This window comes from Saccostrea cucullata, unplaced genomic scaffold, assembly GCF_032062105.1.
Source record: "Saccostrea cucullata isolate Sc308-1 unplaced genomic scaffold, CSIRO_AGI_Scuc_v1 ctg2570, whole genome shotgun sequence".
In the NCBI taxonomy this organism is placed as follows: domain Eukaryota; kingdom Metazoa; phylum Mollusca; class Bivalvia; order Ostreida; family Ostreidae; genus Saccostrea; species Saccostrea cuccullata.
Window position 1 is genome coordinate 26,016 of NW_026939394.1, and position 27,953 is coordinate 53,968.

The 27,953-nt window shown below is 31.5% G+C and overlaps 1 protein-coding gene across 1 annotated transcript in view; it reads left to right on the plus strand.

The window, feature by feature from the left end:
• The first annotated feature begins 12,798 nt into the window (after positions 1-12,798).
• LOC134252994 (uncharacterized) overlaps positions 12,799-27,953 on the plus strand; it is a 37,584-nt gene continuing 22,429 nt past the window's right edge. The window contains exons 1-2 of the mRNA XM_062735518.1: positions 12,799-13,029; positions 13,945-14,135. Coding sequence (XP_062591502.1) covers positions 12,799-13,029; positions 13,945-14,135 — 422 coding nt within the window. The remainder of the gene's footprint in view (positions 13,030-13,944; positions 14,136-27,953) is intronic.

Consider the following 27,953-nt stretch of genomic DNA (forward strand, 5'->3'; position numbering starts at 1 on the left):
AAATCTATATAAGTTCCTAAGACTACAATTTCATGGATACAGATACTCAACCTCTGAGGTCCAGTCCCGATAGAGGGCGTGCGAGAACCAGGAACACAAAGAAGTACGGGCTGCAGAATATATAATATATTTTAAACTTTTGATTTGTCTTTATTGGGATTCTGGTAAAATGGATTAGATGCTTGGTCATTCATGATTAGTAACAAAATTGGCTCTTATGGCACGAAAAAGATCAATCACTGCTCAGTGGCTCCGGGTGCCTAGTAAAGGACGGAATTTGTAGCTCTTCACCTGCAAGTGATTGATTCTTCATATGAGTGAAAAAGTATCAAGAGTGACGCTAAAAAACATAAAATTAGGAATCAATATAAATTTACACTAATAAACAGGATTTATGAAGAATATGGAGATAACGAACGATATCCAATCTCAAAGTCAATAAAACAATACAAAATAGGAGCAGAGCAAATACGGACCTCCGAAACATCAGAGGTGATACCATACATCATCAGTAAAACTGTTCTGCAGGAAAACTGTCCTCATCTCGAACAGTACTTATATTATTGTATCAAATTAAGATATAAAGATAATTATTAAATATTTTTCCCCGTGCCTTACTTTTTAGCGACCACTGACTGAAATTAATATCCTTGTAAATTAAACTTGTATTATAAATTAATTGTTTTTGTTAAACTCCCTTTTAATTGTTATATTCAAGCTTATCCAAGTCAATATTTTGATAAAAGAAACCTCTTTTTACGTTCTCTTGATGACACAATGACCATATTTAAAGTGAATATAATCAGAAGCAATCAGAGCTTTTTAAGACTAATTTAAATTTACCGATTTTATATCGTTCTGAATTCAAACTAAATTATCAATAATAAAGAAATGGATGGATATCTGTTCATTTTGATGTTGAGTCAAAAATCAATTCACGTCAGGAAAAATAAATTACGACAAGGCATAATAATTTATAATTTTGAATACAATTTACACTTTAGCTTTCCAATTTTAAATAATACTTACATATTTCTATTCAAGCCTATATAATTATTTGAACTGGTTCGATGAGTTCATTTTGATATTGTGCCAAACACTAAATCACGTCCTCTCAGCTAACAGGAAATTGGATCAATGTTTAAAGACCTCGCTATTACTAAAAAATTGACGTTGATGAGTTATTCATTGCCAGAAATAGACAACAGGTAAAAACGTTCAAATTTCAAGCGAAAGTAAAATCAAGGTGTGGAACATTTTTTCTTTCGAAATGAATACTTAGTTTGGTAATTTTCAGGGGGAAAAGGTACATGGTGTTCCAAATATTTATATTTATTGACTTTTAAATATGAGAATTGTCAATTATATTTTTTGGGGATAAATTTGATGTAGGTATCCCTTACATTCCTTATAATCTTCCACACACATCTTTACACATATTGTCATTTGTTGATATAACGCAGATCGTTGTGTGTATCATTCGATCATATAGAATTTGAATAAGAAACAAAATTAATAGAGTCCTTCTATTAGCAGTTGAAATTACTGATAATTATTGTCATATATATTGCAAATTAGGAATTTCATTCATTCAACCATACATTGACACAAGCACTTAGCATGCATTACTAAGAACTGTCTTTTGCCAAGTAATTAAAAAAAGAAAGTAAAACTGAATAATGAATTTCCATGAACGAAAAAAGTTAAATTTGATATCATAAAGTAGAAGCAAGTCATGTTTATAAATAATTCATGTAAATCTTTAAAATTAATAACTAGGATTTAGTTCTAATGCATTTATATTTTATTAATCCATTAGGTTATCTGAAGTAATAACTACATATTATTCCTGCACCAGGGAGTACAGAGTACTACTTTATTTCAAACACTGGTCAAGTAAACTCATATCGTACAGATTTGCACGTAAATATTTCAGCTGAGAGAAATATAATTTATCTGATTTTTAATCTGAGTGTCAAAGAGTTATGGACCTTTGAATGTGTTTGTATGGAATGTAAAGAAATGGCCCAAATGATTTTTTTTTGTGTTTAAAATTGTGATTTTGTTTTGTTGTAATGAGATTATGCTTGTTTATATGTTTGACTGTGAACATTAATGTTGTTACTGTGTTTTTAGGTTTAGAAAGAAAAAATTAATTTTTAACCCTAAAATAAAAAAAAACAAGATATAAGTTTCATCTTCACGGAAGGTATGACCGGTCAGCATAAGATGCTAGTTCCTCCATGGCACCTGATCCCAGTTCTGTTTTTGGAGTTACATAGTTATCCTCCTATTTTGTATTGTTTTATGTATTTTTGATCTTGAATACTTTTCGTCATTTCCACTTTTCATTTGCTCGAAATAATGATTGATTGATGAATTTAACATTGTTAAAGGTTCCTATCGAGCTTTTTTACTCATTTGGAGACGCCACCACTTCCCGGTTGAGAGCTGCAAATTTTGTCGTTGGCTCGGCATTATGGGGCATTGAGCAGTGAGGAATCTTTTTCATTCCAGCATTTCACAGCTGGATTCGAACAAGCGACGTAGGGATCAATTCTTTACTTTGCGACTCCAGAACAGACACTCTAAAACTGTGCCTCGCAGGTGACATCCAAAAAAAAAAACCAATTGAATCTACCCTTATACCTACTTGCAGTTTAAATGATTTCAACAAGAATCGGTTACATAACGAGCAGTATTCAAGTTCAAAAGTTCAATAACACAGCAGAAGTGGGATGAAGTGCATTGGAGGTGTTAGCATTCCCTGCCGACCATTCAGTGTATGTTCCTTGTCATTATCAGGAAATAACTGGAAAATCTGTCGACCGTTTAATTAGATGATAATGGTTTAACATTTAGTATGATAATTGTCAGTGACCAATTTGACATTGGTAAATTATATTTCATTGGAAGGTCATTGTATCGACCATAAAACTTACGACATAGTGACTTTCAACGAAATTGCTGTTTTCATGTTACATCAACTTGCATGTCAATAGCCTACCTTGTTTACACATTAATCTCATGACGGAAAAACATATTTCTTATGTATATTTAAGAATCACCCCGTTCATACTGAAAATTTTAGCATCATGTCTAAAACAGATTTCTCTCCTACTCTATTTTATGTATGTCATAGAATATGGTATTCGAAAATAAAGGCCAATTTTACTTAAAGTTCATGTTTGTTATTAAATACTTTATACCACCTTTGTTTATTGTAACCTTAGAGATGTGCCTCAAACACCAAAGAACCATAAAAATAATTGTAACATCAATAAATAAGCACCGACAATATATATTTAGGAAGTTCACATAAAAGAGAACATTTAAAGTACAAATCTTTATTTTTCATATACATGTCATTTCATTAGACATCAGAATGGATCACATGCCTCGTTTGTCAGAGGCTGTGTATGTAGGACTGTGTTTTAAAATAGGGAGTCTTTCAATGGTGAGGATCAGGAGAGAAATGATAGACACAAATGAGGCGGTGAGTCAGCCTGTGAACATATTGAAGGGATTCGACAGAATAGAAAGTGGGAGTAAACGTGAGTGATTCAGACTAGGGACTTCAGATGCAGATTTCATGTTCTGGCCTCCAGACCACAAGGTGATATTTGATCTCTCTCACATCAGTCTCTATCGTATTCCACAACACACCGTGATTCTGATGGAGTGTGACGATCTACCACAGGGATTTTCCAGACTTAACCTGATGAGTCAATCTAATAATTCACAAATCATTTCCTCTTGCCTGGTAGTGAATAACAAAACATACATTTCAAGTACATGATTCAGAGATAACCATTTGCGATTCATGAGGTCCGGCAATATTCCTTTGACCAAAGCTTTCCCACAAGGACCTTGTTCCACATATTCCTTATTCCAAGAAGCAGATACTGATTTCGCGTTCTGTATCCAATCACATCACTGGCCAAAGTTAGCGCTACCGTGGATAGAAAGAAGTTATGAGCGGGGCTGGCCAGATCAGAATGTTTTAGATGGTGTATTAAGTGGAGGTTTTCATGTTGTCCCTATCGGAAGTACATCTGAAAATGAACTCGAATGGAGGATCTCGTTCTCAAAAGCAGAACATAAAGTCGTTTATTCAATGAATCACTGTCAGTTTTTGTGTTATAGTCTTTTCAAAATTTTTCTGAAAGAAGTTGTTAATGGCCGGACCAATACAACCATTCTCTGCTCATACTTCATAAAAACTATCGTGTTTTGGGTCACACGTCTTTGTCTTGGACACCTGATAATTTATTTTCTTGTTTCTGGAAAAGCTTTAAATTATTGATATCCATGGTGCTTACTGGAAATTGTCCAATCTTTTTTATTCCACAAAACAACATGTTTAGAGTGAAAGTCACTGGTCTTGTACAACGCTTATTGTTAAGTCAGTTATATGATTTGTATAGTAAGGGAATATCATGTCTACTATTAAGTGAAACAATCCAACCTTGCCTCAGCCTTGCTTCATTTAACAGGACATTGAGATTCAGTTCAGACAAGAGCAGTATTATATCAAGCACTGATTTAGATAGGTCTTTATTTGTTGAATTATAAATATATCGTCCAATAATTCGGAATGTTGAGGAATTTGCAATTTACATAAAACAAATGGAGAGAATGACTAGTGGAGTGTTGACATTTTATCAAGCACTCATGTTACAATATATGACAACAGGTGTGCTAAGGAATACTGCAATGTTCTTACAGAGTTGTATGTGTCTAAATGAAAATGGGAATAAGGTTTGCTATAAAGCAAAGATAGCTGCTTTACTACAGCAGTCGTGTAAGTTTGGATATTCATCTGATATTCTGTATCTGGCTTTGTACTTCTACAGAACACAAAGATATGAAGACTTACTCAGTTGTTTACATAAAGCGTATGAGAGAATGTCATTGCCGTATGTCATGTATATGGAGCATGTTAATGTTTATATGGACAGTTACTACATGGAAAGGAATACCCTAGGTACTAAGATAAGAAGAGCTGTTGTTAGAAATATTGATATTTATTGTGACTACAGTTACATTGTTGAACTTGAATTTTATAGATTATATAGGAACTATTTATAGATTATAAGGAAAGAAAACTAAATTACAGCCAATATATGTCGGAGGAACTTATTCCGTTCAAGCTAACTTTTATATTTTTTGAAATTAAATAAAGGGACAACTTTGAGTGAATATAATGAAATGATAATATATGTCTTTCACGACTGACAAAAAGAGTATTAACAAGGATACGTGATAACAATACAAAGTTGTGTCTTAACACTACAATGCTTAGCAAGGAAGGATTTTTTTTCTTCCAGTTTTATAAGAACAAACTGATTCACAATTTCTACAGAAATAACTGGGTAGATCATTATATGTGTTTGAAATATTTAGGAACTTACATTACTCTAAAGAGTTTCATATTCAACGAGTTTAAAGGGTAAAGAAATAAATTGTAGTTAAAATTTTAGATAAAGGGTTACAATGTTATGAGTTGGCTGTCAATTGCATGTTTTAACAAGAACACTTGCTATCAGAATTTCAGATCACTTCAGTGCACACATAACACAGGTAGACTAGATAAGGTTTTAAGAGTCTTTAAATCAACCTCATGTAAAGGATCCTCCGTATTTGTATATCTTAAAAAGAATATTCTATTTTTTTTTTTACATGTTTCAAGGAAATGATCGATTAAAACTATTTTAATCTTAGAATTATTAATGCATTTTACATATAAACATTGAATTGAACTGATGTGTTATGCAGAATATTTTCTGATTGTTTCTAATGTTATTTAATTTATATCAATTATACATGAAAATATAAAAGACGGAAGAGAATGAACTCAAACATAAATATTTTGATATCAAAAACTATCTGTTTCTCATTGTGAAATTCCTCAATCTTTTCCTTATTAATGTGCCTCACTTGTTACATTCCAATCACGGGACGGGGGCATACTATCGAGTGTTTGATTGATTAATTAATTGATTGTTTAACATCCCTCTCGAGAATTTCTTTTCTTGCCAATGGAGAGCTGCAAATTTTGTCCTACACTCGGCACTCGGGTCCATCGAGCAGGGAGGAAACTTTTTCGTGCAAGCACCTTCTGCCATACAGGACCTCGGTTTACTCGGTCTTATTTGAAAGATCGGCCACCACGTCCTTAACTATATTGGGAGAAGGTTTTCTATATGGGAGTCTTCTGATGATATATTATGTGTTTGGGGTGTATAACGTTATCTTTGGTAGAAATTTTATCCTTAGTGAATGTTACTATAATTATACTTATCGTCTGGATGATTTTTACTTTAGGAAATTTTAATTTTAGGACGTAATATTAATTATCAATGGTTATTTCCATTCATGTGTCAAATCGGTATATCATGGTAAACTTGAATTGAAATACAAAACCAAGTTTGACATATATGTAACATCTAACTTGCGTAGTTGAATAAATAAAAACTTATTATACACGATGACCAGCTTTTCCTTTCGTCAACTTCCCTTATTTCTGTAGCAATATATAATTATTACTATGTGTCTAGGAATCCTATCTTTCCTAATTTTCCTGTTTCTACATACGCATTATTTTCCTTTATTAGAGAATAATGTCTTTATATGTCATTGTATGTATAAGTGAAAGAACAGGACTTGTTAAAGAAATATACACTTATCTACGAAAGCCCAGAAGGCTCATTCGAGATTCGAGATTCGAAATACGAGATTCGAGACTCGAAATACGAGATTCAAAATTCGAGATTCGAAATTCGAGTTTCGAGATTCAAGATCCAAAATAACCAATCAAAAGGCGGTTTGAGATTCAATTACTCACCTTTATAATTTTTTACTATCAAGAAATCGTTGAGTATTTTAATACCGAGGAGGTCATTTGATTAAATTACAACGCAAGAAAAAGTTTTATATTATCAAAACGAAATTGAAAGAAATATTAGATTTTGGTCTGCAAGATATGCTTAATTAATTTATAATAGCTTCTTAAATGTCATAAGAGATTTATATAAAGAATATATATATTTCGTGTTATCTACTTTGGATACAGGATTGTTGACATGATAGTAAACTTAAAATAGATTAACAGTACATACATCCCCCTTTTTTTCCAAACATAATTTTTTACTTTTGAAAATGTTGGTCGGTTGCCAAGCCCCCCTCCCCACGTTTTGGTACAGTGGTGCAGTATAGTCAAAGAAGCTTTAGTAGTATTGCATTAAAAGAAATTAGGTACTAAATGAAGTTCGATCCCCCCCGCCCCCTTTCACGCCCCGAAATAGGATTTTCGGGTTTGAACAATTTTTTTCTGTCAGTTTTTATTTTCAGGTTTGAAATAATATTTTTGTCTGCCCCACCCCCTCCCTCCCCCCACCCCACTTTCAAAATCGATGCTTCGTCTCTGTAATAATTAGTACTACTGGTTTCAAGGTGGATAGTGTTTGTGAAACGGTATTAGAAAGTGGCCAGTGACCAAGTTTATGAAACCAATAGACAGCCCCTTAAATACGGATGGCTGAAACATGCATGCTTAATAAAGATAATGACCCATTGGAAATAATAAATAAAAAAAAATCATTGTTAATACCCCTATCCCCAGCCCAACCTCGAAAAATAGGGGTTAGCATGGTAATTGGAAGTTATTTTTGAATGGACATAAGCATAAAGTTACTCTTTTCTATAGTATATTATATCGGAAAAATATTACGGGAATGGCCAAAAGGAAGGGGGGTGGGGGGGGGGGGGTGGAGGCAAATGTGTGGTTATCAACATTCATTGTCAATCTTGTGATAAATAGATACAATAAATATATATACGATAATTTTTTAAAAGGAATCTCTCCGGTCTCGCCCGACTTGGTCAAAGACTCAAATATACTAGTAAAACCATAATGCTCATTTCAGTGGGGGGTGGGGGGTGGGGGGCACAGCCATAAATTTTCAGTTTTCAACTACCAAACATTTCTTGACGACCATAAACAAAGCAAAAAAAGTCATCAGATGTTTTTATTGAGGGGGCACAAGAATATAGTAGTTATGATTTTTATAGTATTTTATATATCGGCAAAATTATAAAATTATTGGGGGGGGGCACAATATAAAGAAATGTATCCTCATTAGTATTTCATATAAATAATAATTTTCTCCCTCATCAATGTTCTTAAAAAAACACGTAAGAATTCCGCATTTCAACGATAAGACCATATAATATTCTATATACGTATCTATTGTTTTGTTTATTGAGAAAAAATAAGAATTTATATATATTTTCTAAAATGTTACCCAAAATTCCTTTTTATTTCGTTTTAATACACATATCTTTTTTTCTTGCATTATCATTTAAGCAAATGTCCCATTTGATATGAATATATTCAACGATTTCTTGATAATAAAACATAATAAAGGGGAGTAATCAAAATTGAACCTGCCTTTTGATTGGTTAATTTGGATCTTGAATCTCGAAACTCGAATTTCGAATCTCGTATTTCGAATCTCGAATCTCGAATGAGCCTTCTGGGCTTTCGTACATATGGCATTCAAAAGAAACAATATAATGTAGTTCAATATTTAAAAAATGTCAAATGTTAAGAGCCATTCTCTGTAATGATTTAAAATTTTATATAGGAGCTTTGGCACGCATAGTCTCAGAACTTCTCCAAACTCTCTATGATAAAAGTCATTGATACCCTAAACTGAGATCAGGAAAAAAATTGGTTGCCGTGTTTTATAGTTACCATGGCAATATGTCTTAAAGTTTGAAGAATGGCATTTTTTAACATGTTTAGAGCCCGATAGTTATCATTTGCGGCAAAGCAAACAATTGGCAATGACTATTTCCAAAAGTTGAAGGTCAGATGTCTCAAATGCATGATAAACATGTTTGGAAAATCAACTTTTACATACGTTTCTATGGTAACAAAGTATTCAAAAGTAGAAAAAATATTCATTGAATTTTATGAAGTCATACACGTAAAAATAAAATGCAATTATAGGATGAAATGTGACCAAATAATAGAAAAAAGAGCCTTGAAACATATACCAAGAACAAAATATAATATTTTATTTTGGTTGGCAATGGTTGCCAAGGTTTTTATACTACAGAGACCCTTCAAAGTAACACTCTGTATGTTTAAATCTGATCCCATCTTTTAAAAAAGCACATTTCCTTATAACTAATGATCAATTTTATAAGATGTTGGTGTGCTCCAAGTTTTTCCATTTGAAAAAGTTCAGATAAGATTCTTTAAATAGATCGCTGCTATGGAAATAAGCAGAAAATATATGCTAAACATTTCATGTTTTTCCTCAAGACAGAAGCATTAACCCAATCTAAGTTACTGGTTTTGCATGGTTACACAGTGTTACCATGACAACCATAAAAGTTATCTATAGAATAATATTGCTTATACTTATATACTTAAGGTCAAACATTTTCATTTTTTTTCTTAAGTCGTTGATTGAGTTTGAGTTTGAGCATGTAACACCTACCATTAGTGAATACAGAGTGTTTTTCAGCATATTTCAGCATTTTAAATGTATTCCAAAAGTACCCTTGCTTACCACTTACTTAGAGATATATTCTAAACAGTTTCTTTACAGTATAAGTGACATCAAGGGTAATGTTTTTGTGAGAATGGTTTGTTTGCTCTTCTAGTTTTTATTAAGCCACAGTCAAGATTTAAAGTGGCTGAAAATCTCGATTTTTCAAATTTTTCCGGCTGTTACCATAGCAACCGAGACACTTTAGCAACGAAATTTTGTTTGATATTTGTTTCTAGTAAGCATGGGTGAAGTTTCATCAAAATCAGTGACCATGCGTGGCAACGAAGTTAAAGTTGTTACAAAGAATGGCTATTTACTTGTGTGTGCTCGTAGTATCATTGTTATTTTGATGAAATAAACATTTTCTTAAAGTCTTATGTTTAAAATTACAATGTCTATAAAAATTTAAGATGTTTCTTGATGTTAAAATAAGCAGGGAATTTTAAATATGCGAAAGCAGTTATATACTGAGAGTTGAATAATCTTGATGAATAGAAAGTAGCTCTGGAAAGAAACTGGGAAATCTCTGTGATATTTAAACATTGAAACACTGTTATTGAAGAATTTAAATTAAGGTAGGATAAAACACTCGTGGATTCTATTTTAACCCATTTCTTAAAAAGTACTGGAAAAAAGATTAATATTACTATATTGACAACAATGAATTATCCCTATAAGAAAAATAATAAGTTTTGGTATGTTTGCATCATATTTTGTGAAAAAATCAGAGAGTCCTAGATATTGGTCACTTGGGAGCTTACATTTTATGATGTGTTTACGCGATCTAAAAGCAATAAACGAGCATGTAACAGTCTGTTATAAAATGCAGTGTAACTTTTGTTCCATGAATAGAAAATGGCTGATATTTGGACACATATATAAGGAGTCTCCATTCTGTATCTACTACAAAAGACAAATATTTTGACGTCATCAACTGAATCTTTTAGTTTTTTTTTGCCATGGGTTTTTTTTTAACCGGCAAAATATTTGGATCCACTGGTTCAATTTTCTTTATTTTGGCACTTTTTATTCAAGGATCCATTAGAATTATTCTATTGATTTTTTGTAAAAATTGAATCATACATTTTCTCTTAAGAAACTTAAACTTTCGGATATTTATATGTGAATTTTCAATTCCGACACTATGTATGCCTATTTTTACTGAATATTTTACTTACATTTTCCAGTATCAACATTACTCAAACGAAAAAGTTATCTATATTAAAAGTATTAAACAAATTTACAATAGATCAATTGATAATTCTAAACTAAGGGTCCTTTTCGAGTGGAATGTCAGATTTCACAATCTACTGACAGGAGTCTGAAAGGCCATATTTCAAACTATGTGGTCGAAAAATTTGTGGTTGATTTTTTTTCATATCATACATAACAAGAGATTTTGTATCCTAGAACAAAATATCAAAGTTTCAGAAAAACTGAATTTGAGGAATAATTTGGTCTATTTATTGTATACCTCAATATAATTTATTCTAGTGTCTTCTCCTTAGATTAAAGTAGAGAATCTATCTGCTATATTTGCTTTTCGATTAGAATTGGTATGGCAACAATTTTATTTCGAATAGTATAATGAAATATAACTAACATACACCGCAAGGCACATTAATTCCTTACTTATTATTCAATTTGAACTTTTAAATTAGTTTTCTGACTTTAAAAAAGGTTTATATTAAAAAGTACATATAATAGATTTAAATGACCCGACCTTTGCCTTCTCTGTGTCTTCTGAGTCTAATATTAAATAATGTTTTCTCGATTTACAGATAATGTGATCTACGTTATTAGACATCGATATTATCCGGTTACTAAAAATAGTGATTTGTCATTGATTTCCACAAATAGAGTACAAGTAATGGAATGCATGATACAAACCGAAAGTTAAATTAAGGTAAGGCTTTTTTATTTTAAAAGAAATATTTTGTCTGGCCATTTAGGAAATAAGGTACCGAATGTCTGCGTTTTAAAATATATGTGAAAAGATTCGAATTTACAAATTTACAGACACAGGTATAAAAAAGTGTTGTTTTTTTTTTTTTGCAAACTAAATGCATGTATCCCTTAGAGGTATTTCTTACCATTTACCCTATCCCCCAACATGCCCATTATACGTGCTTTTGATCATTTTGTCAACTGATAATATTAAACATATTATTTTGTTAATCTACGGATCATAATGTACTTATACATGAAACATAAGCTAGGATCAGTAAGTTCACTGATGCGTTGATCTGGGATTGATTTTACTTCAATCTGGAAGTCCTATGAAATTTTATCGTTATTTTAACATGGAGATTCCAAACAAATAACGCCTTGAATATGACGTCAAAAGTGGGAGGGTTTTTCTTTTACCAAATTTTTCAAGGTTTGCCCCTGAAAATCTGGTATAGACCTTAGAAATGATTAAATTGGCTACAGAGAAATAATAAGCATCCAGAGTACTTGTCTTGTAATGTCAAAAGAGATTCAGAGAGTAAAGGGATGTTCAGTTAATTAATGTCGATTTGGGGTCAAGGTGTGTAATATCAATCACGTCATAAAATGACGTTGAGTTCTAGATATTCAACTCCCAAAAGCAAAATATGTTGGCACAATCAAGCGAGGGTGACACCCAATTTATAAATCCATTTGAAATATTAAATTCATTGAAAGTCTCTGTTAATAACATATTGTAAAGTCATTTAAACAAGGCTGGTTTAAGTCCTTACTCAACTCCAGGGAATCTCAAAATAAGTGTATGAGGATAAAGAAACGGACATCGAAAAACAATGACGTTGTCGGACGTCATGAATATAAATGGCGACAGTGCCGGTGATCATATGATGTCGTTTTTAATTTATAATAATTTTGAAAAAAATGAACGTATCAAGCTCAACTTTTCAACGTTTCTTTATTTTTTGTTGTTTTATGTTCCATTTAGATTTCGAAAGAACAGACGACATTGTATAAATTTTATAGGCTCAGTCCACGAACGTTTTGATAACCACTCGTATTTTGATAAGTAATTATCTATTCATCGAAGTAATGTACTCGTGCATGTCATAAAGCTCTCCTCAAAATATTTGATTCATAGAGACCTTAAAGATAATGCAAATTATAAGTGAAAGCGCAAGAGGCTGAGTACTCTTGCTATTTATAGAAAATAAAACTGAAAATTAGTATCAAGGTAATCTGTTTTTCAGATATCTACTTTTTTATTCCTTCATGATTTATCGAGATGAATCACATACCCCGGCTATCAGAGGCTGTGTATGTAGGTCTGTGTAGTGAAGTAGGGAGTCCTACAGAAGTGAGGATCAGGAGAGAAGTGATGGACACTGAGGAGATGGTAAATAAACCTGTGTACATCATGAATGGACTCGATAAAATGATGAGTGGGAGTAAACGTGAAGGCTTTAAAATGAGAACTTCAGACATTGATTGGATGTTATGGCCTCCAGATCACAAGGTGATATGTGATCTCTCTCAGATCAGTCTCTTTAGTAGCTTAACACATTTTATTTGTGTGATTTTAATGGAATGGAATGATCTTCCATCGGGATTTACCAGACTAAACCTGATCAGTCAATCAAATGATTCAAGAATCATATCTTCCTGTTTAGGAATGCATAACAATGTAAATACATGCATTTCAAGTACATTATTTCGAGATAACTATTTCCAATTTTTAATGTCTGGCAATGTATCTCACTTCTCTGCTTTCCCACATGGACCTTGTTCTACGTATTCCCTATACAAAGAAGCAGATACTGATTTTGCTTTCTGTTTCCAATCACATCACTGGCCAAAGTTAGCACTACCTTGGATGCAGAGATGTCGTGAACAGGGATGGCCAGACCAGAATGTTCTATCAGATATATTAAGCGGAGGATTTCATGTTGTACCGATCGGAAGCACACCTGAAAATGAACTAGAATGGAGAATCTCATTCTCTCGAGCAGAACAGAAACTCGCTTATTCAATGAATCACTGTCAGTTTTTATGCTATGGTCTTTTCAAATTTTTTCTGATTGATTGATTGATTATATACTGTTTAACGTCCCTCTCCAGAATATTTCACTGATATGGAGACGTCACCATTGCCGGTGAAGGGCTGCAAATTTAGGCCTATGGATTCTAACCCGGATCCCCACGGGGTTCAAATTTTTTCTGAAAGAATTTTCTGAAAGAAGTAATTAATTGTCAAACCAGTACAACAATTCTCTGCTCATACTTCATAAAAAGTACTGTATTTTGGGTCATACAGACAAATACTTCCTTGTCTTGGACACCTGATAACTTATTGTATTGTTTCTGGAAATGTTTCAAATTATTGATATACATGGTACTTAATGGACAATGTCCACATTTTTTTATTCCACAGAATAACATGTTTAGACTGAAAGTCACTGGTTCTGTACAAACCCCATTGTTCAGTCAGTTGTATGATTTGTATAGCATGGGGATATCTTGTCAACTATTAAGTGAAACAATCAGATCTTACCTCTGTATTGCTATATTGAACAGAACACTGCGAGTCCAAACAGACGAGAGCCGTATTATATCTAGGACAAAGTTAGATGAAAACCTATTTAAAGAATTGTATTTATTAGATAAAAAAATTAGAAGTAATCAAAGAATTTGCAGCTTACATGAAAGAAATACAAAGTATGATTGGGAAAAGGCTTACATCGTATGAGACAGTCTCTTTACAATGTATAACATCAGATGTGCTACGGAATACTGCCATATTCTTACAGAGTAGAATTGATCAAAGAGAAAATTGCAATAAGGCTTTGTATACGTTATATAAAAGATGCAAATTGCTTGAACAATCGTGTAAGTTTGGATATTTATCTGACATTCTGTATCTTGCTATTAACTTCTACGGAACACGTAGATATGAAAACTCACTTAACTGTTTACATAAAGCACAGGAGAGAATGTCAATGCCGTATGTCATGTATAGGAATCATGTTAATGTAGATTTGTACAGGCATTGCATGGAAAGGAATACATTGGGTACAAAGATGAGGAAAGCTGTAATGAGAGATATTAATCTTTATTATTCCTACACTTATATAGATGAACTTGTGTTAGAACAGGAGGTCAGTATGAAGTATGGTATATATATATTACAAATCCCCCCTTTAGTGATGTTACACATGCTGTTTATACTGAATCACCACAGACTGGGTGACACAGTGACGTCACAACGATCTCTACGTGATCTACAGACTCTGCATCTCTATGATGATGGAGTTTATGTACCAAATATCTATAAAGATATTTCGTGGCAAATACTTGGTATCTGTCAACAAATCCTAGGAAATTATTCGGGATCACTCCAGTCATATCAATATTCCCTACAACAAGAACCATTTCATAAGCTTCAGCAAGCAACATTGTTCAGAATAAACACTCTTCCAAATGAATCGATCTGATTTTTCTTTGAATATGTAAATTTGTTAACACATCATTTTAATCATAGGACATTGTATTTAGCCTGTTTCGAGCAGATTTTATTTATAGCATGTACAAATCCATTCATGCAATTATCTTTATGCCGACGGTTTTGAGATTTTTTTCCTTTTGTATAAAGATGCACAGATGGCCATTATACACTTATCATCAAATGCAATTTTTGTAATAAAAGTTTTTCTTCATTTTAGTTGTATTTCAATGAATTAAAATTTATTTTTTCGATACATTTCCTTATGTCGTGCATGTAATTTTTTTAACAGAAATCTATCTGAAATAGAATACAAAAAAAAAAGAAAAAAAAAATTAAGGTCAAGATCTAGTAAATGATTTTAGTATAATTCTATGGTGCTAGATCCATTATGACGTCATAATAACCTTCAACTTTCTTTTTCCGTACTTTACGACTTTAGCAGATTTATATAGGAATTATGATATTTTCATGCCATTAAATTTGAAATCACATCACATGAAAAGTAACCCCGATACCTATATCAAAGAACTATATGCGGTATATTGCATATATTTGCCCCCACAGAAGTCAGATTTTGAAAACTCCTTGAAATGTGCTGAATTCAATAAATTGTATGAGAAATATAAATTAACAGAAAATATTAAAGTGTCAAAGCAGTGTATTCACAATTTTTGTTTTGATGACGTCACAAACTAGTCCAATTTTATATCCTTTTTCAAAAAGAGGACAAAATGTAAAAAATTTCAACAATTTTAGCTTTAAAATTTTTAGAGCGCACGTTTGTTCAGGAACAATATTGACATATTTCATTTATATTATCATTCTACACATTATATCAAAATATTGATCCTGAACACACATGCGCTCGGGGACTTTTACTCAAAATATCGACGAAATATGTACATTTTGCTGTAAAATTCATTAAAAAACTGGCATTTACGTCATGTTTGTGACGTCATTACGTACATATGGCGTCATTACTTATGAAAATATTCAGTGCTTTGAAGTCAGCATATACTCCCCTGTTTAAGAACTTAATTAAATATATCTCCATCAAAGTTTGATTTGGGGGGCAAATATTGGTTATTACCGAATAAAGTTCTTTGATATTATTTTAAAGATTGGACCATGAACAAAAAACCAGACCATTCATTTTAACGTTATGATATAGATAATACCGTATCATTCTTTTATCCCTATTCATTTTTTTTTTATTAAAGCAATCGAATTTCCGGTTCATCACTGATTCTTCGATTCTTCCAAAGATGAGGAATGGAGCCTCATCACATAATAGTGAAACTCAAAGCCCCAGGGTTAGGGTCTGGTGTTAGGGCTGGACTACATAAATTATATTGTGAAAATACATTATTTCTTCCTTTGAAAATCTTCTGTGGTATTTTGCTAATTAAATACCTATATTACTTTGATGAGCAAGAACCCAAATTCTTTCCGAATTGTGCATTTCAAAGCGCCTTGATCAAAGGAACATAGTGGGGACCTCAAATATATACTGAAAATGAATTAATGGTTTGAAATCAGCTCTTTTTTTGGCATTAGACATTTATGATGAGCCTGTCCAAATTGTGAAATATGTGGACCTAGGTTCAAGGGTTCCCGTGAAGGGCTCGGGGGGGGGGGGGGGGGGGGGGGGGGGGGGGGGGGGGGAGTGGTGGTGGTGTACTGATTATTGCTGAAAACTATTGATCAGTTGAAATACATTTTTTGTTTCCCTTCTCTGCCTTTGGGAATGAAATAACCAAAGAAAGCAATTGCTACGTGTAAATTTATGATGAAATGATACCTCTTCCAAATTTTAAACGTTAAGGCATCTGGTTTAAAACATGAACCAAATCCAATCTTTGAATAGTTGTTGCGTGATATTCATGTAACTTAAAAGGACCTTGAGCCTCTTGTTTATTAAATGACACATTTACGCCGTGGATCATTCCAGAATAAATGCGTCTGAATTAATTTAATTCAATTATTAAGGAGGAAATTTACTCCAAAGTCTTACGTCAAATACCAATAAAGGGACATGGACACTGTTCCAACTCATTTTCTTTTAAAAACCGACTTCATTTTTAACGCAGATACGATAAGGTTTTCCAGAGAATATTGCAGTGTACTCTGTGTATGCACTTCTCTTAACTACAAAAATATGACGTCATAATTGAAAATTACATCAAAACACTTCATTATTGAGCTTTATTGGTGGGGAGAGTGTCATAAGCTTTACAACTTATTTCAATCTGTATATAAAGATGCAGAAAGCTGGTGATTAACGAGGATTTATTTCATATCTTTTACAGAAATCTGTAAGAGAACGTTTACCCTCTAACTGAATCTTGCTTTGGAAAAATATACGATGACTTTGTTTTAAAACAGATGACAATATTGAGTGGAAAAATACCCTCAGATCTGTCGGCAAGTTGAAGTTAGTGTGAAATATGTTGTTCAAAAGTAACAGTATAACTTTTCCAAATCACATTTTGGGTTCACAACGTTGCAACGAGTTTATCTATGTGACAAAAAGTTAATAACACCTGCGCCGAAGCGATCAATATAAAAAAAAAAACACTCAAAAAAGTAGAAAGGACCGTCACGTGACAAACGAGGTCATGTGAAATCGTAAAAAATATGTTTATAAATGTATATAGCCTAGAGAACTCTCTATGTGAATTGGGCGTACTTAAGTACATTACTTTAAACTAAAACTCAAAATCAAATTTGCAATGCAGTGTTAAGTTTTTATATGCATTTAATGCTCCGGGAAGCCTTAACAGTACTGCTTACAATTTCTAATTATGGTAATTCTAAAACAATCAGTACAATTGAACATCATTTGCCGATTTACAAAAAAAGATTCATAACTTTATTTTTTCATAAAGTAAACAAGGTTTTTGTTTACATAAAGAAAATACATTATATTACAAGATTCAACAAATCACTAGGAATTGTCTTTTCTTATTTAAAATTAATTTCTTAACAAAAAATCCGCTTTCAATGAAGATGTATTAAAAATATTGAACCTATGTAAACTAATAAATGCCACGAGCCTTGTTTACAAAACAAAGGTTTGGAACTCAAAATATGTCTTGTATCTGGACAACGGAAATTCAAATTTTTGATAATCATCAAAAAACCTAAGATAAGTCAGCCACGTAGCATCGTTTTTTTGAAAGTTGGGGGTGGGGGGGGGGGGGGCATGCAGAGAAAAAAATATTTACTTACCTGAAAAATTTGAAAAAAAATTTGCTCGAAGTAGAAAATCCATTTTCGTTGGGGGTGTGTGGTTTAGAAGCCAATTTTTTTTTTCAATGCCAACTTCTTCCAGTATTAAGTTCTTATACTACATTGCCAACCAGCCTTTCCATGAACAGTTTCTACAGTATAAGTAATGTTGGGAAAAAGGTGGGGGAGGGGGCCCTGCCCCCTTGTTGCTACGTGCCTGTAAGTGCTTGTTAACATAATTAAAATTGAAAATTAAATTTGAAAATTTTTTGCTAAAACTGTGTCCATGTCCCATTGAGACAATCAATTTACATGTAAGTATTTGTAATTGTTTCAGCGTTGAAAGGCTCGTCAATCAACTACTTTTCATTCTCTAATACTAGACATATTTTGTAGCCAATATGTGTATTTTATCCACTTCCAAACCATATATATAGTTTGTCTCTACATGCAATAAACTTGCTTAAAGTGAATTTTCAGCAATCTATAAAATAATTTTATCAAGCGAGTTTATAACTTGTAGAGACGGCTATGAAGGGTTGGGATATGGATAAAATATACAGATTAATTAAAGCCATATATGCCGTAACTGATCAAAAAAATATATTTTTGAAAAATACAAAATTTAGTAAAGAAATATAGTAAATACATTTAAATTAAAACTTTTCATACAATTCTGAACACGAAGAACACCTCGTTTCATCTAATAATACGATTTTATCTTCTCTGTAAAGTGTTATTTAAATCTTTTGTATTTTCTTCCGAGTCGGAGAAAATTCCGAGAATCCAAATTAAATTGTGATATCTTTATAACGCAATTGACTTAGATTTTGTAATTTAGTGAAAAGTTCTATCTTTATATAAAGTAATGATACAAATAACACGTTCTTATAATTTTAGTCTAATAATTTTCATTGTACATACGCCATATATGGCTTTAACTAATGTGCATAGAATTAGGGAGGAAAAGATAGGAAAATGAACGATACAGGAAAGTGAAGAAATTCTCCCCAAAGTGCGCAAAAAAGATTGCGCCGTAAAATGCACCTTTTTGTATAACGGGATCTGTAGCGTTATGGTCAAAAACAGAGATAACTGTAACGCTACAGATCTGCAGATAATTATGTATGAGTCAATCAAATCAATGTAATAAATATTTTTCCAACATTGTACATTTTTTTGTAGTGGACATCTTTCTCACATTTACTATATAGTATATTTTTATTTATATTTATAAATTACTCCGGAATCCTGTAGGGGACCTCTTATCTTATTATGGAGCCTACGTTCTTCAATTCTACTTAACGGACTCATTTGAGTAATTCACTTTCATTTCCTGCCTTGTTACGCTATAACATGCACGGGTCTTTTATAGTTATGTGGAAGTGTAAATTCCAACCATGTCAGTTCAGTTTGAGTTGAGATCTATATAAGTTCCTAAGACTACAATTTCATATATACAGATAATCAGCTTCTCTGAGGTCCCGTCCCGATAGAGGGCGTGCGTGAATCAGGACCACAAGGTAGTCCGGTGAACTATTGTATCTTTTGTAAAAGATATATATTTATATATAACTTTTAATTTGTCTTTATTTGAACTCTGGCAAAATGGATTAGATGCTAGGTCATCCAACAACAAAATTATACAATCATGGCACGAAGAAGATCAATTACTGTTTAGTGGCTCTGAGTGCCGAGTAAAGGACGGAATTTGTGGCTCTCCACGGGCAAGTTGTGGATTCTTTATATGAGTGAAAAATTCTCGAGAGTGACGTTAAATAACATAAAATTAATTAATCAATATAAATGTTCACTAATAAACAGGAAACAGGAAGAATATGGCGATAACGAACAGTATCCAATCTCAAAGTCCATAAAACAATCCAAAATAGGAGCAGAGCAAACACGGACCTCCGAAACATCAGAGGTGATACCAAACATCATCAATAAAAATGTTCTGTAGCAAAAATGTCCTCATCTTAAACAGTATACTTATATTACTGTATCAAATTAAGATATAAAGATAATTATTAAATACTTTTCCCCATGCCTTACTTTTTAGCGACCACTGACTGAAATTAAAATCCTTGTAAATTAAACTTGTATTATAAATTAATTGTTTTTGTTAAACTCCCTTTTTATTGTATATATTCAAGCTTATCCAAGTCAATATTTTGATAAAAGAAACCTCATTTTCTGTTCTCTTGAAGACACAATGACCACATTTTAAGTGAATATAATCAGAAGCAATCAGAGACCTTTAAGGCTAATTTACCGATTTTATATCGTTCTGAATTCAAACTAAATCATTAATAATAGAAATGGATGGATATCTGTTCATTTTGATATTGAGTCAAAAATTAATTCACGTCACAACAAGTAAATTATCGCAAGACACAATATATTAACATTTTTTCTAATACAATTTACACTTTAGCTTTCCAATTTTAAATAATACTTATATATTTCTATTCAAACCTATATAATTATTTGAACTGGTTCGATGAGTTCATTTTGATATTGTGCCAAACACTAAATCACGTCCTCTCAGCTAACAGGAAATTGGATCAATGTTTAAAGACCTCGCTATTACTAAAAAATTGACGTTGATGAGTTATTCATTGCCAGAAATAGACAACAGGTAAAAACGTTCAAATTTCAAGCGAAAGTAAAATCAAGGTGAGTAACAATTTTTTTTTTCGAAATGAATACTTAGTTTAGTAATTTTCAAGGGGAAAAAGTACATTGTGTTCCAAATATTTATATTTATTGACTTTTAAATATGAGATTTTTGGGATAAATTTAATGTAGGTATCCCTTACATTCCTTATAATCTTCCACAAACATCTGTACACATATTGTCATTTGTTGATATAACGCAGATCGTTGTGTGTATCATTCGATCATATGGAATTTGAATAAGAAACAAAATTAATAGAGTCCTTCTGTTAGCAGTTGAAATTACTGATAATTAATGTCATATATTTCAAATCAGGAATTTCATTCATTCAACCATACATTGACACAAGCACTTGGCATGCATTACTAAGAACTGTCTTTTGCCAAGTAATTAAAAAAAGAAAGTAAAATTGAATAATGAATTTCCATTAACGAAAAATGTTAAGTTTGATATCATAAAGAAGAAGCAAGTCATGTTAATAAATAATTCATGTAAATCTTTAAAATTAATAACTAGGATTTAGTTCTAATGCATTTATATTTTATTAATCCATTAGGTCATCTGAAGTAATAACTATATATTATTCCTGCACGAGGGAGTACAGAGTACTACTTTATTTCACACACTGGTAAATTAAACTCATATTGTACAGATTTGTTTGTAAATACTTCAGCTGAGAGAAATATAATTTATCTGAGTGTCAAAGAGTTATTGACCTTTGAATGTGTTTGTATGGAATGTAAAGAAATGGCCTAAATGATTTTTTTTGTGTTTAAAATTGTGATTTTGTTTTGTTGTAATGAGATTATGCTTGTTTATATGTTTGACTGTGTACATTAATGTTGTTATTGTTTTTTTTTAGGTTTAGAAAGAAAAAATTAATTTTTAACCCTAAAATAAAAAAAAACAAGATATAAGTTTCATCTTCACGGAAGGTATGACCGGTCAGCATAAGATGCTCGTTCCTCCATGGCACCTGATCCCAGTTCTGTTTTTGGAGTTACATAGTTATGCTCCTATTTTGTATTGTTTTATGTATTTTTTGGTGTACTGATTATTGCTGAAAACTATTGATCAGTTGAAATACATTTTTTGTTTCCCTTCTCTGCCTTTGGGAATGAAGTAACCAAAGAAAGCAATTGCTACGTGTAAATTTATGATGAAATAATACCTCTTCCAAATTGTGAACGTTATGGCATCTGGTTTAAAACATGAACCAAATCCAATCTTTGAATAGTTGTTGAGTGATATTCATGTAACTTAAAAGGACCTTGAGCCTCTTGTTTATTAAATGACACATTTACGCCGTGGATCATTCCAGAATAAATGCGTCTGAATTAATTTAATTCAATTATTAAGGAGGAAATTTACTCCAAAGTCTTACGTCAAATACCAATAAAGGGACATGGACACTGTTCCAACTCATTTTCTTTTAAAAACCGACTTCATTTTTAACGCAGATACGATAAGGTTTTCCAGAGAATATTGCAGTGTACTCTGTGTATGCACTTCTCTTAACTACAAAAATATGACGTCATAATTGAAAATTACATCAAAACACTTCATTATTGAGCTTTATTGGTGGGAGAGTGTCATAAGCTTTACAACTTATTTCAATCTGTATATAAAGATGCAGAATGCTAGTGATTAACGAGGATTTATTTAATATCTTTTATAGAAATCTGTAAGAGAACTTTTACCCTCTAACTGAATCTTGCTTTGGAAAAATATACGATGGCTTTGTTTTAAAACAGATGACAATATTGAGCAGAAAAATACCCTCAGATTTGTCGGCAAGTTGAAGTTAGTGTAAAATATGTTGTTCAAAAGTAACAGTATAACCTTTCCCAATCACATTTGGGGTTCTCAACAATGCAACGAATGTATCTATGTGACAAAAAGTTAATAAATGTATATAGCCTAGAGAACTCTCTATGTGAATTGGGCGTACTTAAGTACATTACTTTAAACTAAAACTCAAAATCAATTTTGCAATGCAGTGTTAAGTTTTTATATGCATTTAATGCTCCGGGAAGCCTTAACAGTACTGCTTACAATTCCTAATTATGTTAATTCTAAAAACCAGTAAAATTGAACATCTTTTTCCGATTTACAAAAAAAGATTCATAACTTAATTTTTTCATAAAGTAAACAAGGTTTTTGTTTACATATGATTGCGCCCATGGGAAAAGGATCCTTATGACAATTTTTATGGAATTTGAGATTTTCATGGATTTTGATAGAGTAAGGATAGAAGTTGCCGAAAATGAATTTTTATGGTCCTACGTCTACTCTAAGTAGGTTTTTTCTTTATTTTTATCTACGATACTTTAATAGGTTCATAATGACATCATGATTTTCAACAACGTCAAACGTTTTCAAAGTGAACGTAAAATTATTTTCTTCTGCAATTTTACTACGGTAATTAATAGTTGTATAATATTTAATATTTACCCATTATTTTTATCTCATTGTCTCTTTTAGTTATTAATAATTATTTAATAGTTATATATGTATTATGGATTCATCAGTGGTGTACAGAATTATGAGTGAGTCTTGTTTTACATTTCACTTTTTTCTGACAGGAGGAGACCTGAACAGCGGGCGACATCCATTCAGTTTTTTTTTTGAACAATTATTTTCTATAATATATATATATATATATATATATATATATATATATATATATATATATATATATATATATATATATATATATATATATATATATATTTACTATAGTAATCCATGTAAGAGTCAATTGATAAGCATGCAGAATTCATTAGAAAATTATTCTTATTTAAACATTGCTCTCGATAGGTCGATATGTAGTTTTTTTTTGCCTGAACTCAGCATAAAACGATATATCTCAAGTTATCGTACATGTGAAAATTAATTTTTTAAAATTTGATCTGGAACAACAATACGCTACCTAAATGCTACTGCGAAGTGAAAATTTATCTGATCGTTCTTTTTTTCTAAATTTTAAAAGACAGAAAAACTATGAAGTGTGATATCATGTTATTACGATATACAATAAACAGTAAATACAATGGAAATTTGGTTGATTTACTGCATCTTTAAGGTTGTCTATCTGCATAGGGTAAAAAATGACACTGCTGTTTGAAAAATATAAAGGATGCAAGAAATATTTTTCGTTCTAGCAGTAAAAATATTTTCAAATTTACCAATCAAAAAGTCAAAAAGGTGGAAATTTTATAAGCAAATGAATGAATTATAATTCGCACTCATTTACACAATAGGTTGTCAGACCAAGGGTTAATATTGATAGGATAATCTGTGTGTTGGTGAAGGGGGAAGGGGGGGGGGTTAAAAATCTAAATGGTAGGAAACTTACAATTCTTGTGAACAAGAGTTAAAATGATAAAATAATTTTTTTTTACTTCCCAAGTTTTAGGTGCACAGGCGGGGTGTCTCTTCTACACCCAGTACCATTAATCCTTGTAAATTAATTTCTTTTATTTAGGCTTGAAATATTGCTGCATATTACCGGGTATTCTTCATTTTATATTTGTACCTTTAATTCTGAGAACTGCCATTTTAAAAAATCGCACAGCGATCATGATCACTACGAGCCTGGAACTGAATTGCTATAAAATTCAATCTTGTTTATCATGTATATAATGACACCCTAGATTAACAAAATCTGCATGGTTAATTTTTTTTTTAATTAATTATTTTTTTTAATTTTTAAATTAAATTAAAGAAACCATATACATAATTTTTTAAAAGAGTTTCGAACAAAATTGGTTCGTCGTCTTTTTTCTCATTAATTAAAAAAAAAAATATCCAGTAGACAAATCAATAACATATCCTGTAATATTTCTTGAATCGTGCATTTTAATATATTTTGTTGGGGTAGGGGTGGTTAAAAATTAATAACATGTAACTATCCATGCCTAAATATACAGTCAGTTAAATATGACTGTTTTGTATAATATATTTCCTGACAATTGTCTGTGAACTTGCTGAGTTTTGAGATGTCAGATTTTTGTAGGGAGGTAAGCTTCTTAAAAAATTCATCATATTATTTTATGACTTAATAAAAAAAAAATCCCCTTCATTCTAATGATTTTGTTTTCTAATTTTATTTTATAAAGTGAGTTTTACAGAGTATGAATTCCATTCTGTTCCCGTGCCAGAAGCTTTGATATCCTAAGCCTTGTAAAGCCTTACATGTTACGGAAATATAAAAGGACACCCCCATCCCCTGCACTGCAGCCAAAATAAAACAAAATGCAAGCATGCTGTAGCGGTTTTATGTCGTTTATTTTCAGCATTGAATTTTATTTTATGTCAGCATTTACATGAAGAAATAAAACCCGACCCTGAACTTATAAGGATTTTTTTGTCAATCAAATCAAATAAAATCATAATATGTGCTCATACATGTATAATGATATGTATCCATAATTTGATGACAGGTTAAACAATATATTCCACTCTGATAACTGTAATGAGATTATAAGTCTATTGATGAAATGGGTTTTTAGCATGTTAATTGATCTGTTAAGAAACATTCAATGCTGATCGAGATTTTGTGAAAGACAAAGTCCTGTATGGCTTTAGGGATTAATTTGCAGATAATGCTTAAAACATTTGAACTCGGTATAAAAAGCAACACGTAAGTATCAAAGAGTTACATGTATATTAAATTTGGAGATCTTGAAAATAAATTGCCATACATATGTAGTTTAGATAACAAAAAAGATTTTTTCTTTCATTTTACAGTGTTTTATCACATGTATTTTGTTTGTTTTGAAAGCTCATCTTTTTCAATAGAGTTTCACATTTCTAGATATAAGATAAATGGATTCAATATAAATATTTTTATCTATACCCTCCATCCTCTCTCTCTCTCCCTCTCTCTCTCTCTCTTGCCCCCCGCTTCTCAGATTTACTTGACCAGCTCTAGCTATTTAGGTTAGAACATTCAGAACATTTTTTTTTCATTTGGATGTTTTTGCTTGTTTTAATACCGGTATCTTTAATTTTAATTGTCTTAGTGCAACAAGAAAATAATTAAGACAAAACAACAATTATAAAGTTTAATTTATTTAATCATGATTCATGAAACGGTAGATAATATACATGTATATTATTAAAAAAAATAAAATTCGTTGCTAAATTATTTCATGTTAAAGTAGGGGGCTACTCGTAGTAAACCGGAAGCCGGAATTGCCGTTTTCGGTTTAAAAATTATGGTACATATAACATTAGCGAAAATGTAAACAACGTCTAGAGAAATGTTGGAGGGGTGTATAAAGATGATCGAGGGTATTTTTGTGCAAGGATTGAGATTCATACAGTATGTAGCAAAAAATTGAATCGATTTAAAACACAAGCGCGATCGCGAGGTCAAATGCCGGACATGCTTTTCAGATGCGGTATATTTTTTGACTTGGAGGTTACATTGATATTAGACGTTTATGATTGCATTGGTACATCTCAGATATTTCTGATACCTATGTACAGAAAACGTGGTGAATAATTTGCTATTATGTCATTGAATAAAACTTTTCGTTTGTTGTTGTCATTTATGCACAATTTGTATGCTGTGCAGACGAGATTTTCCTACTTTCGTTTTTGACGACAAATTTTCTACATACGAACTCGGGTACTCAGTTATAATTAAAAACCAACAACACATGTTTCTTATAATGTACATGCAATTTCAGACATAACTTTGCTTGAAAGACATCGCTTATAATTTTTTTTATAACTAGTAATAAGCATCCAGGAAAGACAGATCATCAGTAGTGGACATGTTCACAGTATATAATTAATAAAGAATCAAAATCAGATTAAAATTTATGTTTGTGGTTAGGAAAGGGTGTGTAAATAATGATAAAATTGTTCTTAAAAAGAATATTTCACTTTTTAGCTGATTTATATATATCTTCGCAACATAAAAGGCTTGAGCTATTGAACTGCGATGGGGGTACCTGTATGTTTTACCCCATATCTCCGTGAAAATACAGATGACCAATACATTTATCATGCTTATAAGATACTTCAAGCATTGGTTGCTATAATTTAAGACAAAAAAATCAGGGTAAACAAATTAATTATTCTAATAGAGAGCCTTATTTGAGTTTTGAGCTCTGTTACTTTATTAGTAAAATGAGATTAATTCTTCAATATTTTCTTAATTTTAAGCAGAAATGTGTACTGTAGCCTGAAACTATTGAATATTATCCTTATCCTTGTAATTTATGTTCAAAAGAATTTATTTGCCATGTGCTATGACATAAAATGTAGACAGTCTTTATAACAGTGATGATTTTGTTTTTTCTACAAGAGGGTACATGAGTGTTTCACACCCTATCTCAGTAAAAATATCGATTATCTTTGTACTTTTTGTGCTTTTGAAGTAGATAAAGTATCTATTTATGTAAATCAGGACAAAAATTGCACCGTTATCCAATTAATTCTACGAGTAGGGACCTACCTTAAAAGAACATTTTTTTTCATTTGGATGTTTTTGCTTGTTTTAATACCGGTATCTCTAATTTGAATTGTCTTAGTGCAACAAGAAAATAATTAAGACAAAACAACATTTATAAAGTTTAATTTATTTAATCATGATTCATGAAACGGTAGATAATATACATGTATATTATTAAAAAAAATAAAATTCGTTGCTAAATTATTTCATGTTAAAAAAAAGCTATGGATGAGAGATTTGAAAAAAAAAATTGAAAGTACGTTTGTTCAATACTACAGTTTTCCTTTTTTTTTTTCTTTGTTTTTCCTTTTTTACATTAACGGGACCTTGTTCCCAAAGTACATTAATATTTTTCATTTAAAATTCATAATTATGCTGACAATTAAAAGTGTTTTATTTGGTCATAAAAGATCTCTTTTATAATCCGGGAGCAAATTCATGCGAATGAGTCCCTCTCTGGTACCCCTGTTACATCGATTGTTGACATCAGAGTTATCTCTCCTATATTTTATTTATAGAAAATACAAACAACTTTACTGTCGCTCTTACACATATTTT